This window comes from Pleurodeles waltl, chromosome 3_1 (assembly GCF_031143425.1).
Source record: "Pleurodeles waltl isolate 20211129_DDA chromosome 3_1, aPleWal1.hap1.20221129, whole genome shotgun sequence".
NCBI lineage: Eukaryota > Metazoa > Chordata > Amphibia > Caudata > Salamandridae > Pleurodeles > Pleurodeles waltl.
In genome coordinates this window covers 319,932,257-319,950,208 of record NC_090440.1, presented here as the reverse complement: position 1 = coordinate 319,950,208, position 17,952 = coordinate 319,932,257, and the positions used below count along the sequence as shown (strand labels likewise).

Below are 17,952 nucleotides of genomic sequence, written 5' to 3'. Positions count from 1 at the left end.
AAGAGGGTTCAGAGACCCCTGGGACAGTGAAAGGCAGAAGGAAGAACGAGGCCCCAAGCAAATCTGGGGCCTCGAAACGCGCAGGAGAGGCTGGGGGCGCGCCGCGTCTTAATAACGCGGTGCGCGGCCCGAGCCGAACGCCCGGCAGAAGTCGAGCTCTCGGCTCGCGCCGCACCGCGCGGCGCGACAGTAGGTCCCCCTCCCGAAGGCCCAGGTTTAAGAGGGAATAAACAGTGAAAGCGTTGAGTCAGGAGAGGAGCGTGAACGGAAGAGGCATCTTCCCATGAACATTCACTGAGAGGATAACCCTTCCAATGAATCAGATACTGAAGTCGTTTATGAAAAAGACGAGAGTCACAGATTTCCTGCACTTCATATTCAGGAGCATCATTCACAAGGACAGGAGGTGGACAAGGAAACTGACGTGAGTAAGGATCAGGCACATAAGGTTTAAGCTGAGAAACATGAAAAACCGGATGGATCTTCCATGTATGGGGTAAGTGAAGACGGACAGTGACAGGATTGACCAACTGGAGAATACGGAAAGGCCCATAGTAACGAGGTGTGAACTTGTTTTGAGAGAGACGTGAGGGCAAGAATTTGGAGGAGAGCCAGACTTTATCTTGCAGATGATAATTTGGATTGGTTGTACGTCTCTTATCTGCAGCCTTCTTCATATACCTCTTGGTATGTAACAAATTAGATCGAATTAGTTTATGGAGTTGGAGAAGGCGTTTGGAGAAATAGTTAATAGCAGGTAGAGGAGAGTTGGATTGTGGAGAAGTAGGGAAAGAGGTAGGATGAAAACCATAGGAACAGAAAAAGGGAGTGACCTTGGAGGCACTATGGACTGAGTTATTGTAGGAAAATTCAGCTAAAGAGAGGTAAGTGCTCCAGTTACTTTGGGTAGAATTGCAAAAGCATCGAAGATATTGCTCTAGTCCTTGGTTCAGACGCTCAGTCTGTCCGTTGGTCTGAGGATGGAACCCTGAAGACAGGGCTCTATTCATATTCAGTGTTTTACAAAAATGCTTCCAAAATCGGGAGATGTACTGAGGTCCTCTATCAGAGATTATGGTATGTGGAAGTCCATGGAGACGGAAGACATGATCTATGAATATTTGACCTAGTTCTTGGGAAGTAGGCAGCTTTTTTAGGCCAGTGAAATGAGCCATTTTTGTGAAAGAATCCACTGTGACCATGATAACCCGGTTTCCTGCTGATGGTGGGAGCGAACACATAAAATCAGTAGAGATAGTATGCCATGGGGCCGATGGAACAGGCAAAGGTTGTAGTAATCCTGCCGGTCTGGTGTGAGGTATTTTGACTTGGGCACATATGGGACAGGCCTGAACGTATCTTTCCACATCCAGTTTCCAGGTAGGCCACCAAAAAAATCGTGAAAGTAGTTCTTGTGTGGCTTTGATGCCTCTGTGACCAGCTACAGGGGAATCATGGCACATTTGTAATGCTTTCTTTTGCACCTTGTTTGTAGGGAGGAATATCAGGTCTTGGTAATAAAAATATCCTTGTTTCTTGTACAATAATGGTCTTAGTTCTTCTATGTCATGGTCCGATAGGTTGGCGTATTCTTGTTGTACTTCTTCCAGGAAAGACTGAGCCACTCCAATGATCTTACTGGGTTCTAGAAGATACTGGGATGAGGAAGGAGAACACTCTGGATATCGGCGAGACAGAGCATCAGCCAGAATGTTTTGAGATCCTGGAATATATGTAATATAAAAATCGTACTGACTGAAGAAAAAGGCCCAGCGGGCCTGACGACTATTCTGGCATACAAAATTTCTTAAACATTGTAAATTACGGTGGTCTGTCCTCACCTCAAATGGTTCCTTGGAACCCATCAAAAACTGCCTCCACTCAAGGCAGGCTGTTTTCAGAGCCAATAATTCCCTTTCAAGTACGGAATAATGTTGTTCAGCTGTGGAAAGGATATGAGACAAATAGAAAACAGGATGTTCAAGGCCATCATCCTCTTGTCGTTGGAGTAAGACAGCTCCGATGGCTCTCTCAGAAGCATCAGTTACTACTATAAATTGCTTGGTGGTATCTGGATGTCTTAAGATGGGGGCTTGGGTGAAGGCTCTCTTTAAGCTTTGAAAGGCTGCTTCAGCAGCCTCAGTCCAGACAAACCCCTTCTTTAAATTGTCCTTCTTTAAGGTGTGAGTTATGTGGCTAGTCTGACTGGCAAAGTCTAGAATGAATTGTCGATAGAAGTTTGCTAAACCTAGGAAACATTGTGTTTCTTTTATGGTAGAAGGAGAAGGCCACTCTAGGATAGCTTGTACCTTTTCTTGATCCATAGCTATGCCGGTGGGACTTAAATGATAGCCCAGATATTTGACTTCCGTTATGTCGAACTCACATTTCTCTGGTTTGCAAAATAGTTGATGATCACGAAGTCTTTGAAGAACTTGTTTCACATGGGAAGTATGGAGTTCAGGATTTCTAGAATAAATAAGAATGTCATCTAGGTAGATCACGACTGTCTGATTAAGTAGGTCTGAAAACACTGAGTCCATAAATCTCTGGAAGATTGCGGGGGCGTTAGTAAGACCAAACGGCATAACCCTATATTCAAAATGGCCAAATGGGGTCCTGAATGCTGTCTTCCATTCGTCGCCTTCTCTTATGCGTAAAAGGTGGTAGGCTCCTCGTAAATCCAATTTAGTAAAACGTTGGGCCCCTCTGATTGCTTCCAGTATGTCCCTGATGAGAGGCAAAGGATAACGATCTTTAATGGTGATTTTATTCAGACCTCGAAAATCCAGGCACGGACGAAGATCCTTAGTCTTCTTGGGCACAAAAAAGAGAGGGGCCCCAGCCGGAGACGACGATGGAACAATAAGACCACTCTGTATATTTTCGTCCAGATACTCCTTTAGAACTTCCCTTTCGGGTTCCGTGAGGGAGTACATCCTCCCAAAAGGAACAATTGTGCCGGGTTCTAATGGAATTGCACAATCATATTCTCGATGTGGAGGTAGCACAGGTTTTGACGGTTTTTGGAAAATATCCTGAAACTCCAAATAGTGGTCTGGGACCCCTTGGACCGTATTAATGGACATACCAGTGGCACCTTCAGTAGCTAAGGATCTTTTCGGAGACCAATACTTGTCGGAAGTAAAACAGTTCTCGTGACAAAATTGCGAAGACAAAGAGACTGTCCGGGTAACCCAATTTATATATGGGTTATGTCTAATGAGCCACGGATTTCCAAGAATGATGGTATGGTTAGGGGACGTAATAAGATCGAAGGAGATGTGTTCTTGATGGTTTCCCACCTGTAGACTTAACATCAGGGTAGTGGTGTCTACAGGACCAGAGGATATCAAAGATCCATCCACAGTGTGTACCTGTTCGGGTACTTCTTTTGCTTGAGTAGGAACTAGGTTAGCAGCAGCCCATGTCTTGTCCATGTATATACCACTAGCACCACAGTCTAGTAATGCCATAGTCTTTTCTTGACGACCGTCAGGAAGTTGTAACAGGACAGGAAAGATGAACAAGGCAGTTGTATTGTCATTAAAGGAGCTGATGGAAGGTATAGCTGTAGATCCCGTCCCCTCCCTTCTTACAGAGGACGGGAGGTGGCGTTTCCCGAAGGTCTGGACGGACGTACTGGACAGGTACGGAGTATGTGACCAGCAGAACCACAATACAGGCACAACCCTCTCTTGCGTCTGTCTTCTCGTTCACTAGCAGAGAGCGGACCTCGGGTAGTATCCACCTGCATGGGTTCCCCTTCGATGTCTCTAGCAGGAGTGCGAGGTTCCTCGGAACGCTGCAGGTATGCACGTGAGCTACTTGGCTGGGTAAACCCTCTACTCCTTTTCTTTTCCGATCTCCGTTCCTGAAGACGATATTCGATGGACAGTGCTTGATCCATCAGGCCACGAAGATCTTCCGCTCTGGTAGAATGCACTAGTTCATCCTTTATTTCTTCTTTGAGTCCTCTACGAAATAATGTTACCAGAGTACGTTCCACCCAAGTGGTCTCTGCCGCCAGCTGACGAAAACGGGTTAAATATTGCAGGACGTCTTGGGAGCCTTGTTGGATGTCGCACAAGGCTTCTTCAGCGGAGGCTTCCAATCCAGGACGGCTAAACATTTGTTTGAAGCGACTCACAAAGGCGGAATAGTATGACAATACAGGGTCGTCGGAGGACACCATCGGGGTTGCCCAGGCCAAGGCTGGACCGGATAAGGCACTGATAAGATTACCCACCTTGGTCCTGTCGTGGGAGAATTGAGTAGGTCGGAAGGCGAAATACACCGTTAAAGCATCCAAGAACTCGCGAAGCTTGGTTGGTTCACCAGAGAAACAAGGGGTAGAAGCGGAGATTGTCGGAACATCACTGGTGCGGAGGGCCAAAGCCTGTCGTAACGCAGCATTTTCATTACGTAGTTGTTGCAATTCCTGGGCTTGTTGCTGAATCGTGGTTAACAGAGATTGCTCCGGATCTGCAGCAGCCGCCACTGTATTATCCATGGTGTTTGAGGACGTCGGAATGGTTAGGCGCTGCAATCTGTCACGACTCACGTGCTGCTTGCGCCTGGAATTTGCAGATCTGGTGGCGTGAATCTTCAATGTTCGGCTTTGGCCCAAAAAGGGGCGACTCTTTCTGGTAGCCACGGTGCTGTAGGCAATGGAGACACCAAGAACAGACCGTGCCCTTCAGAAAGTAGCGCCAGAGGGAAAAACCCCTTCCAAAGGGGAAAAACCTCCAAACAGGAAAAGTCCTGGAGAAAAACAAGAACAAACAAACAGGAATCCAAAAGGAGCAAAAATCAGAAAACACAGAATGCTGAGTCCAAAACCAAAAGGCAAGGAAATCAGGAGCGAAGACACCAACTGAGCAGAAAGTGTTGCAGCGCAAAGAAAGAGGAAAAACACAGCCCTTATATACCAAAAAACAGGAAGTGACCCACAGGAAGTAAAAGGACACCATCTTAGATAGGGAAACAATATATAGAACAGAATAGTAGAGGAACCATAGAGAATAGGGAACAAGGAATGCTGGGAAAGCACAGGAATCTGGGAAGGAGGAAAAGACATAAAGAAAGGCACACAACAGACTGCAAAAAGAAGAAAGGACAAAGAAACGAAGAAAAACAGGTAAGAGGGTTCAGAGACCCCTGGGACAGTGAAAGGCAGAAGGAAGAACGAGGCCCCAAGCAAATCTGGGGCCTCGAAACGCGCAGGAGAGGCTGGGGGCGCGCCGCGTCTTAATAACGCGGTGCGCGGCCCGAGCCGAACGCCCGGCAGAAGTCGAGCTCTCGGCTCGCGCCGCACCGCGCGGCGCGACACCAAGTGGTGGAGCGTTCAGTTGGAAAGGAGGGTTTTAGAAGATGAGCCAGACAGAGGTGGATGAGAAGTGGCTGCTGCTATCAATTACTGTGGACTGAAAGGTATCGTCAAACAGATGAGAGCTGTGTGCATGTCTACCTGGGAATTTATGCTTTTTAAGATGATCATTCATTTTGTTCTCTGGGGCATTCCAAGCGATTTTATAAAAGGGGATGTGTGGATGAGAGGTGACAGATGCAAGTGTGAGTAAAGAAATCCAAGACCGATCAGAAGGTGATGGGCAATGGGGGTGAATACTGTCTTCCTGTGTGGCCGCAGTATGTCCTGGACAACTATGTAAACATTTTACTGATTTGAGAGGTGAGGTGGAAAGTTGTTTGTTCTTGCACAAGATTGGAAGGAAATTCATAGGTAGGCAGGTGTTCTGGGTGTTAAGGTTGTTCTTTAAGAAACTTGGCTAAGAGGCAAACATATTTGACGCTCATTCTTTCAGGATAGGTTCAGACACAACAGTTTATGTTGGACTTGAAAAATGGTAAATTAACATTTCTGGGATTATGGTGGAGTGATTGCATGTGGAAATATGTGCACCCAGAAACTGAGAGGGCAGGATACAGGAAGTGATGATGATTTTTTGTTTTACAAGTTTGTTAGTGAGGAGTGGCGGTGGGGGGAGTTATGGGTGTGTGGTCACTCCACCTTGAAGAAATATGAGCAACTACTGGGACTGGACTTTTGCAAAGTGGCAGTCCATTGATACAGTTTAGGAGGTGAGAGGTGGGGGCAGTTACTGCATATTTCTGGGGCTGAGGGATAAATGAACACACCTTATTGATCCATCAGGGAGAAAATTACTTGATCCAAGCTGAGCTGGAACTGAATAAGATGGTGAAACAAGACTTGGGGAAGGTGAGAGAAAGATAGGCCAGGGTGCATCTGTTTTGGATGCAATTGCAACCTACTTGAGTATGGAGAGGAGTTGGGAAACAGGTATAAATCAACAGGAATAATATGAACAGGGAAGTGAGAGGTTACTGCAAGGTAAAGGGGATTAAAGTGATTAGACAGAAGGTCTTAGTGCATGACTGCCCAGTGCTATTTAAGTATCGTGGCGCCCACCTGCTCTTACTGCGCAGCAGGCTGTTTTTGGAAACACTGTTTGAAGTGCTACAGGGTGGGTGGGGTAGACAAGGTGAAGATGGTAAGGGGAGACAGAAAGATCACATCAGAGATATTTTTCTGGGGCATTGTGGTGGCTATAATGAAAGAGATGTGGTTTTCAAGTAAAGGGAGATAAGGAGGAGCAGCGTAAATAGTGAAGGAAAAGACAACCTGCGAAGCAGGCCTTGTCCTGTAGCGGGCTGGCCAGGCAAGCAATGAAAAGCATTGAGTGACAAGTGAACAAGAACAGAGGTTTTAAGACAGGAAGGTGAAGTGGATATCGGTGCTTTAGAAAGGAAAATGCATTATCTGCTAAGATGTTGTACAGTGCATTTTAGAATAAGTGGCGTAGTCAAAGGCTTGAGCTTGTGAGCTTAACTTGCTCCCATGAAAAGTGGCCTTCTGTTAACACTCAAACAACTGTTTGATAAAAAAAAATTATATATTTTTCAAATACTAGGTGATGGAATATGCACAGCAAGTGAATCCACAAATGATTCACCCAATGCAGATGCCATTTCACTAGTACAATGTTTACAGACATTCCGAGAGAGAAGTATTTTAAAGGCAAAATAGAAGTTCAATAGTGCACCAATGAATTTCACTTGAATTGCTCTCTGCCCAAAATGGAGCATGTCTTTCTGTAGTGCATCATTAAAATGGATATCAGAAAAAGGTAATTAATGTGTATAGTAAATATCACATGAACCATATTTACTGTAAAAATATTGAACTGTAAAGTAGTTATTACAGGACACTCAAAATGCATTTCTGAGAAAAATATTTGTGTCTACATTCTATAGGCTTTAGCTGTGTCCTCTGAAATGACATAATAACCTAAATGACCTCCTTATCAACACGGATTCTGATATACCAACACCCAAAGTGGTTTGTAACAATGAACATATAAAATAGCACTATCCATATAACAGTAACAAAACGTAAAATAAATAAATGTCGCTATTACACTAATCTTTATAGAGTGCAATGGCTTTCATTATCAAAGTGGGCACTTTTAAATGTATGTACTGCTAGCTCAGTGCGCATGGCCAGATGTCTCCTGTGGTTCTGCTGTTTAGCTGATTCCATATGGGAGAGTATAGTATTTTCTGTGCAGTCAGCCATGATGTGTAATGCCTTTCAATGGTATCTGGTATTATAGCTTAATTACTGTACATATAGGGTGCAAACTTCGGTCAAGCAATTTTTACGGTCGCAAAGGTCAGATTTGAGCCTTTGAGACCGCAAAATGTCTTTCTTAAATGTACCAAAGCCATATTGTGATTCGATAACATCACAATATTTCGTTTTTAGAATCCATAAAGAAGCGGTATTTGGAAGGGCTGTGTAGTGTGTCCCTTCCAAATACCGATTCTTTAGCTTAGGTATTAATGAATTTCAACCAAAATCTGGTTGCAGAACATTAATTTTCTACACCAAATCAAAAGTGGTGGTAAGCATTCGCAAGCGGGAATGGTTTCTTTCTTCCTCTTTGTGTATGTCAACAAAACCATTTTTTATGATCAGGCAGTGTTCCTAAAGACTCTTGTATTAAAATGTTTATAAAGGTATTAATTTTCCTTCTAGGAAAATGGAATGCATTTAAAAAAAGATTGCTGTGTTTAAAAAGCGATCAAAGACATGGTTGACTGCTGACCCCAGCAGGCCACCTTACCTGTAACTTTAACTAATTGTGGAGGGTCTCAATTTGTGTCCTACCTCATGCATATTAATGATGTAGGTCGAACTGCAACCCACTACGAATCCGTATTTTGTGAAGAAACCTATTAATACATAGGTTAGTTCACAAAATACTACTGCATTCCATAGAAGTCATTATGCAAATTGCACTCACGTCTGCCAAATGCATTTCAGTAAATTCTCATTAAGAAATTGTAAATCATGATTTGAGGCAATCTACGATTTCTTAATAGGAATCTTAATACATCAGTGTTCTGTTCTATTAATTGTTAAAATCATAGATAATTTCCAAGGAATCTCACCTACCATGATCTTTACTTGGACCTGTCCTAGAGTTTGGAGGGAGCTAATAATTTCCCAATTGTTGGGGAACCTCCAAATACGGAGTACAATGCACTGATGTGATTTCTTCCATGGTAGGGATAGTATTATTGAGGCAACTGGGCTGGTGTATTCTACTCTCTATTTTGAATTTCCACCAGAAACTGGGAAATTTTCAATTTCATCCAAACTGTAAATGAGGCCCTTATTCATTTAGCAGCAAGACGTTTATGCCAGTCAAGAACATAAGAAAACGTAATGCTATAACATCTTACCTGGTTGGCAATCTTTATCTCTGTCAACGTTTGATTTTCTTTCAGTGCTTCCACTAGAGCCAGGATACCCGTCCCTGTGATGAAATTGGTCTCTACATTAAAGCTCTTAAGAGTTTTGTTAACTTTCAGCATCTCTGAAAAGGCCTAGATTTTTGGAAAAAGCACATGAATGGAAAGAAAGGTACATGTTAGAGCATGTGTTATTTCAAGGTCAAGATTTAGCAAATATGTCCTGAAGAGATATTATAGGTAGTGTGCAGTCACAAATAATGTAACAGGCAGAGAGATGCTCAGAACAGTAGCAAAATAAAGTTTAAGATGCGCTACCTTATTCTTTTCAATTAGTGCACCTTCTTAAAAACATATTTTGTGGATGATGAAGTCCAAATAATTTCTTGTATTTATGTCTTCCAATTTACCCATCAAAGTTATTGCCTGAATTATCCTGATAACAGTAGCATAACAAGATTAACGTTTAAGTGGATGCTATCAGAAACTAGATTGTTAACTGGTATTACCTGTGGTTTCAAAGTCAAAAGGAGGACCAGGACTCTAAAGTGGTCCCACAAATACTGTAAACTATTTGAAGATGACACACCTTTGAGAAACTTTGAAACTGTGCCCTGAGTGATCCCACTGTATGTGACTCTGATTTTTACTGACCCCGTTACCATGCTACTCTAATGTGCACGGTGAAACCTAGGCCTGTCCTATGTAATGCAAAGGTCCAGAAATTGTTCTGTGACTTGGAGGGATACAAGAAGGAAGTTGCACCTGCTAGGTACGTCTGGCTCAGAAGCTGAACCTCCCAATAGATGTCTGTGCCTGGAGGCCACATATACCAAAGGTCAACCCTCACCAACCCCTCCCGCCAAGCTAACACCTGAAGTGGTTGAGAGAGACTTAGAGAATGTGGATGACAGTCACAGACTGTGACAATGATAGTCTCTGACCACTCGACTCACCAGCGGTCTGTGCATGCTGCTGCGCCTAGATGGGAAGTTGGATCTCCCTGCCAGGACACTGAGTGACATTCCTCTACAGATACCCTGGGATACACTACAGGGTTTTGTTCCTTGCCCGGCACCTACCTACCTGGTTGCCTCCCTTGTTGCACATTGGCTGTGGCTGTTTTGCTCTGCCACTTTCGGTCATGTATTTTCCAGCACCCTTCGAAGGCTATTCCAGGGTTTCTAAAGACGCTTTTATTTTTTTATTTCTGTGATAATTAATTGCCTCTGTTTCCTGACACCCCTGACCCTCTCTTCAGAGTTTAGACTGCTGCTTCCTCTTAATTTGGCAGAGATTCCGTCCTGATGGTGACTCCATATAAAGGTTGAATGAGGGGTGAAATGTTGATGCTAATATCGTTGGAACCTCGTAAAAACTAACATTTTCTAGGCATATTGTAATTTCCAACGAGTTATCATAGGTATCTTTCGTATGTGCTTTTGGAGCCATTGCCCTTACTGATCTCTCCCTTTTTCATTACATTGACGCGCCTTACTGCAATGCGTCAGACCATTTAAATCACTTACAACAGCTTTAACAGGTACATAAATATGCCTGTGGATCGCATGTTCTATCCAGTGATGGGTTATGAATTTTCCATTAACTGAAATATTTCAAATACATTTTGTTATTGCAATGCATTTTCTTGTGTAAAGTATACCCAATTGTTTTCTATTATATTATAGATTATGTTATTTATTTACTATTTAATATTCTGCAGAAGTGACTTATTTTCTCTTCCTTGATCTAAATCACTTGATTCCTATGTACCTGCTCCCACAGAAAGCACTGTTCCTTATATACAGACAAAGAGATGCCAGTCGGAGTCCTATGACATGCAGGTAGCATAGACTGTAAACATGAGCAAAGCCACACCATGATACAGGCTTATTTTTATCAGTAAGAAGTTTTTGTACAAAGGAACTATCTAAATTGATCCAATGGTTTCCCAGTGGAAACCACGCAGTGAAACACTTGCACTACACTCAGCTTACAGGGTATAAGACACAGGAGGGACACCACAGACTAAGAGGAGGTCACCCAGGCGGGTGCAGCATCTCAGCATAAGCCCAAGGATGAGATGATTTTAACCAGAGTGAGATCCTTTAATCTGAAATCTGATAGCTATCTAATTATGGACTGGACATTAATTTATTAGGTTTGTTGGTTTATCATGGAGTTCTCAGTCTTTACCACCCACACTAACTACCTGAGAAGGCGTGGACTGCTCGACCTTGCAATTTGGAGAATAAATGCGTTAAGGGTGCACTTGTCATAGTTTGCCACGCAACCGGAGGACTAACCCAAGGATACCAGTATCAATTTTTTTGAACCACCACAGTTCTGGTCCAGTAGTCCCAGTGTGCCCTGTGGCTTCCTAAATGTGGGCTGAAAAGGCCAGTGCATAATTTTCATGACACAAGCATAATCCTGTAAAATTTCTATAATTTCACATAATGAGAAATGTTTGTAACCCTCGCCATTTCACTGAATGCAACATTTGTGTGATTTTTGCCTATAGGAGATTGCAGTGATCGGAAAAAGGGATGGAGCCTTTCCAACGCAGTCTTTATGATGCAGCGCCTTTACCATGCAGCCTTTACCACACAGGTAAATTATGTTTTTTAAATACCATTATTATTATCTTATTTAAAAAATGATTTAGGTGTGGGTAGTGGAAAAGGGATAACAGGGTAAGTTTAGGGTTTAGGAATGGGTAGTTGTAAAAGGAGATTAGGGTAATTTTAGGGTTTGAGGTGGATAGTGGTAAAAGGGAGGTAAGGGTAATTTTAGGCTTTAAGGGTGGGTAGTAGTAAATAGAGATAAGGGCAATTTTAGGGTTCAGGGGTGGGCATTGATAAGGATGAGTGGTGGTAAACGGAGTTAAGGGTAATTGTAAGCTTTAAGGGTGGGTAGAGATGAAGGGAGCTTAGTAGTAAATTTAAACCATAGAAGTTGTTGGGGGCTCACCATAAACAACATATACATTAAGTTACTTAAAAAAAAAAAAATTATATCTACTTACCTATATTTACCTTACATATACTTACTGTGCATTGTAAAGGTATGCATGGTAAAGGCAGCGTGGAACAGACATGTGTAGTAATTGCAGGAGTTGTAAAGTTATATATTTGCAGAAAATATCTCCCTACAGACATTTTGTGCTATGTGAGTTTATGCCCTCACTTGGAAAAGTCACGTGAAATTCCATACCAAAATATTTATTACACCTCAGGAGCTTTTACTGTAATTTCGATAAAATTCCTTATGTCCTCAACTATCCTGAATATGTTCTTGGAAGTACCCACACTAAGTCCTACTTACAATGGCGACGGGGTCGTTGCTCCGGGTGGCTGCAAGGCTCAGCTTGTTCACATGGGTGTTGGTTTCCATCGCCTTCGCAAATTCTTTCAGTGTTGGAATCGGAATGTTCTGCAGTTCCAGGAAACACACATGGGGTCATTAAAACGAATACACTCTACAAGACGCTGACCTCTGATTACAACCAGATTTATAACACGAGGAGTACAGCCGACAGTCCCTGGTGACATTCATTCTGCGCATGAAGCATTTCCTTTATGGCATTTCCCCAGATGATTTTAAAACAAACGCAGTCGCATTTAGACCACTATGAACACGTAAAAACAATACGAAAAACACATGTTCTTATTTCATTGTGTGTTTAAAAAAAAAAGAGGCCACGGGCTTTTTCAATGTTACCTTCCAAACTTCGTTTAGGTGGACAAGCTGAGAGGAGAGGCCATACAAGTTATGAGTGCTTTGCTTAAAGCTCTGACTATGCATTTGAGGGCACGTCACTGACCTGTGTCCATGTAAATGTTCATTTTAAAGAAAAAAAAGTTAGAAGAATGGTATTGAAGACCCCTACAGTTATTTAACGCGGCGATGCGCAAAGGTAAGCATCTAGGATATTTAAAGGTAAGCATCTAGGATATTTAAAGGTAAGCATCTAGGATATTTAAAGGTGAGCATCTAGGATATTTAAAGGTAAGCATCTAGGATATTTAAAGGTAAGCATCTAGGATATTTAAAGGTAAGCATCTAGGATATTTTGCACCAGTGCCTTAGCAGGGGTACCACGGGCCCTTAAGAAAGCAGTGGAATTGACACCCCGTGGCCCTCAGAGAGTGAAAGACAGCCATAATTAGGGTTCACTAGCCCCCGATGCACTTGCAGCACTAGTTAAAGATGTGCTCCTGTTTCGGGTATCGCGGTTAACTTCCCCTTGAAAGGACGTGCACAAAACGTGACGCAGTCCTAGCTATGCTAAATGCGTTTCAAATTTCTTACAGATTGGTGAAATTAGAGCAATTTTCTTAGCATGTAAATAGCAGTACCCGTAACTACATGCACAGCTGCTGCGGTGATAGGCACCGGCCCTCATATTTGGGGACCTGGCTTTGAATTAAGGCAAGAAAGAGAAAAGCGGACGAGAGAGGAAGAAGTGACGAGAGAAGATAGTAAAACAGTGACATAGAGATAAAGCAGGGATGAAAATGAGCCTGCAAAAGTGATATAAACAGGGAGGTAGAGCAGGGTGGGGGAAGAAGGAGACTAGTCATTCATTGTACCACTGCTCTTGCAAACATTTAAAACCAGCAGCAGAAGTTCCTACTGAAAAGGTCATCTACCAAAAGTTGTGTCAACCCAATCTGACATCATCACGCAAAAGAGCATTATAGAATGCTTATTTTTGGTGATGTAGGACTAGGTAAGCAGAACTGTTCAGTAAAGACGTAGGGTGTTCAAGGGCTATTGCACAAAGGGGATTGAGGTGTATCTTTTTTCCTACTACACACTGCACCAGTACCATTGACTTCCTTGACAACATAAGAACATTGTTTAATATTTTATTGCCCCATTTCTGCTGCATTGTAACTCATAATTGTCAGTTTCTGTCATGTATAATCTGATGAGCAGAATGATGAGTAAAAAAAAACGAACAACCAAGATTTAGATTGTAAAATGTTATCGGGCTCTGATTTGTAAAAACATTTTCGCTTTTGTGTTTCACTTGGCCCACAGGCACACAAAAGTTGTAGCTAAAGTTGTAAAGTCCTCGCCTTAACTCATCAGCTTCATGTATTTTGACCCATTGTACGTCTGGAGTAAAGGGTGGGAACAGTTTGTACCAAGTGCAGTGGTAAGCAGTATGTCTTAGGAAGGCAGTGAACAGCCACAAAGCCGTAAGATTCTGGGTACTAACACGCCTTCCCAACGGTCTCCACCCCCAATCCGTGTACTTGTACTTTGTGTCCAAAAAGGCTGATGTGTGTGGGTAAAGTGAGTATATGAACAACCAGAGTACCCTCTGATTTCAGAGGGGTGTGGAAGAAGGGGCTCTCCACAGGGAAACATATTTTATCTGTTGAGAAAAAAAATTGATACGCAAGGAACTCAACTGTAAAGTGGCAGCCGATCTCCCACCAGTGGAAACTCTACTGCTTTATCTATTGTGTCTATTGAAATATTCCAGTAGATTTCCATGTATAGACCTCGGTATTATTGGCATTCACAAATGTGTTAAATGTATGAAAATCGTCACAAATGTGTTAAATGTATGAAAATCAAAGGAGGAAGTGTGCAATTTGCTCATTTTCTCAAATTTGCCTCAGTGTTTGTGACTGTAGCTCGTAGGGTCTATAGACTGAGATTTTAAATGAAGGGAGTATGGGTATCACTGATTTTGTGGCAGTGATTGGTTTTGTAGGCTCACAACGTGGTTAAGAGGAATGTGCTTTTTCGTGATGGGGGAATTGAAGAGTTTTATTATTTGTTTTTAATATGTATATATTATTGTATTTGTTGTTTGCAGCCCTGATGAAATTCGAGTAAAGTGAACGAAACGTGTTTGCTGTTTTTTTATTGATGAATTAGAGGCAATGAAAATATTGCGACCTATTGGAATCATTGTACTTTTGAATATTTGGGTGCACCTTCATGAAAACTAGTGGCACACACAGTAATAGTAAACTTGCTTATTGAATGGCTTAACTGCAATTCCCTATTAGTATTCAAACAGGTACCTTTATGTTATTAAGATTCACTTCCTGCACACTTGGATCATTGGCTTTTATTTTCTGCAACGTCTCTTCCACATTGGTGGTGTTGGGTGGATCCTCATAAACTGGTTTGACCTTTTTTGCTTTCACCACACCTGCAAAAGGAGAAAATATTATTCAGGGCATTCTGTCTCTTGCTATATAGATCAAATTTTTGCCACCATTACATATCCCATATTCACTATTAGGGAGAAAAGTGAGTGTAGAAAAGCTGCCTTTTCTGTGGTCACACCATATTCTTCCCCTGTTGCTGTACCCTATATTTTCACTGGCTTTAGAACTGTGTGCACTTTACCCCTGCTAACCAGTAGTAAAATGCCTGTGCTCCCCGTTTAAACATGGCTGAATGTGCATAACTAGTATATTTAACTTACCTATGATGGCATGCTCCTAATTGGTATATTTACCTTACCTATAAGTCCCTAGTGTATGGTACAAGGGCCTAAACTAAATGTCACTACTGGACTACAACACCTATTGGGTCATCCAGTACAGTGGCAATGCAACCATGGCTTCAGGCTTAGCAGTGTAGCCTCATATATCTAATTGGTATATTTGACTTACCTGTAAGTAGCTAGTATATGGTACCAGGTGTGTCCAGGGCCTGTAAGTTAAATGTCACTACTGGTCAGCAGCATCTACTGGGTCACCCAAAACAGTGGCAGTGCAAACATGCCTTTATTTCTTTCAGTGTAGTCTGACTGTAGCAATGTAAAGAAAAATGCAGTTCAACCTTTCAAAATAAAGCCTGTTGACAGATCAAATATCAATCCCTTTTAAATATCAATGTTTCCCCTATGTAGGCCTTGTGGTCCAAACGCAGAGTGCATTGTATTTAACAGCAGTGCATGTAGAAATATAATGTTAACATGCCCTTACAGTGTCTAGCCCTCAAACACTATTTGTCACTGTGGCCATCCAAGCTGTATGTAGAAAACTGGAGTACAGATTACAAGTCTTATTATTGTATCTTGGAAATAAAACTAGCAGAAGAAATAATATAACAGGTACTTTTATTAGCTATTAAAAATGCAATCAAACATTGAATTTTAATAAATATTAAGAAAAACTAACTTTTAGAAAGTTACTATTCCCAGCCTGATGTTCCTGGAGGCTAAATTGGCTTTTGCTCTCCAACGCCTGCCAGCCAGTAATAAGCATCTGATGACGTGTGAGCGAAATGTGAAGTACCTCCCACATGCAAACAATGGGCTGACCTGAGTGGGCAGAGATGACTTCTCTGAACCTCATGGATTTTGCAGGGACATGGCTGTGAGCATCCTTTTTGTCATTAAAGTGTCAAATTCTCCTGGAGTGTCAAATCCTGTTTGACAGGTCCGTGGGGTTTACATATAACACTGGGGATGCACCTGAAAGGACGGGAACAGGATGGCAAGACAATTCTTGTGTATCCAATGCCTGGTTGTTGATGAACACTGTTTTGGTCCGCTAGATTTCTGTCTCTCGGCTTATTAGGAGAACAGTGGCTGCTTCAAACTGGATTTTGGTGGTCCAAATGAGGAAGCACAATGATTACCATAGTACACTCCCCACATACACACCAAGCCCTCAGAGCCTACGTTCAGTGTAGCTGACACCTGATACCATCTTATAAATGCCCAAAGTGGGTAGGGTTGTCAATAGGAACTTTTAACCTCTTGGTTTTGGGTGCGCCCATGAGTCATTTCCACCCACTAGCGTGTGCCAGGCTGAAATGTGTCACTTCAAGGAACCCACTTCAGAACACTGCTGGACCTGAGGAAGAACAGAAGAGAACTGGTCCTGTTGTCCGTGACCTGAGGGAAGTCCCAAAGGACTGAACATGCTCCCCCTTGTACCCAGGACAAAGAAGTTGACTTCAAGAGTCATATGACTGACCTCCTGATCAAAATACAGAGATACAACAAGATGCAAGAGCCACTTCTTGCAACTGCCCGGCCTACCCGTGACACCTGGGCCTAGATTGGAGTCTGCTGTTGTCCTCTGCCTGACAATCTTTGAGTCTAAGTACCTCCCAAGATGTCCTGGTGGCTTCAGGAAGGCATTCCTGAGGTGGATTGAGACTCAAAGGACTAAAGTCAGAAGGTTAAATCTTTGACCAGGATTAACCTTGTCGGTGCATCTGAATGGTGCTCCTTCACAGCCAGTGTCAGACTGGGCCTAGATATGGGTTTACATCGACCATTGACTATAATGGGCACCTAATGTTTTTTGGCACTAGTTAAACATTTAAAAATCATTTACCTGGTTCTCCTTATTTAATTTTTGCCAGTTTGGTGTTATTGTTTTTATTAAATTTTTCTCGATTTTTGGATTTTGACCTTATTACTGTTTTGGTACTGCATAGATACTTTACACACTGCCCTGCATTAAGCCTGCCTGCTCTGTGTCATTGATACCAGGGGGTTAAGCCCAGGATAATGTAGTACTTTAAGAGTTCACCCTGACAAGGGTTGTGATTATTCCTTAAGGTGAGTAGTCACCCACCCCAAGTAATAACTCAATTTCTGATAGTGAGCATCAAAACAGTCGCTAATTGTGCTCCGCAAACTTTCTTATACTGATTAAGCATGTTTGATCTAGGGATGTAACTGAGTACATGAGTATCTGAGGAATGATTTGCATGGTGGCTGCTATTCTAACTGACAGTTGCAAGGAGTGTGTGTTTTGAATGTGTTTCTATTTTTATGTATGAGCATGAGTGACTGATTGAATGATAGATTTATAAGCTGCACGGTTGACCCCCAAGAGTGTGCTAGCATTCGTCAGATTGTAGTAAGATAATACATAGGTCTTTTTACGGGTGTTCCACCACATATCAAGTACAGGGTATCGTCTTGCAAAAAAAAGCTTAAAAATCATTACGTCACAACCACCAAGGGTGTGGGCAAATACATGATAGCCATCTTGTAATATCTTTTTTTTTGATATATGAAAAAAAAACATTACAAGAGGTCAGATGCTGGACTAGACCCTTCCTGTAAGGCCATCCTTAAACTTTTTGCACTGCTGCTCACCAGTTAGCTTATTGTAACCTTTAGAGGACATTCATCCACCGTATAAGATC

The 17,952-nt window shown here is 42.3% G+C and overlaps 1 protein-coding gene across 2 annotated transcripts in view; it reads right to left on the bottom strand.

Moving 5' to 3' along the window:
• Nucleotides 1–17,952, bottom strand: part of LOC138284065 (tropomodulin-2-like) — a 338,245-nt gene that overhangs the window by 54,724 nt on the left and 265,569 nt on the right. For both annotated transcript variants that reach the window (XM_069222471.1, XM_069222472.1), the window contains exons 6-8: nucleotides 14,850–14,980; nucleotides 12,127–12,234; nucleotides 8,791–8,934 (exon numbers count right to left, since the gene is read on the bottom strand). In XM_069222471.1, coding sequence (XP_069078572.1) covers nucleotides 8,791–8,934; nucleotides 12,127–12,234; nucleotides 14,850–14,980 — 383 coding nt within the window. The remainder of the gene's footprint in view (nucleotides 1–8,790; nucleotides 8,935–12,126; nucleotides 12,235–14,849; nucleotides 14,981–17,952) is intronic.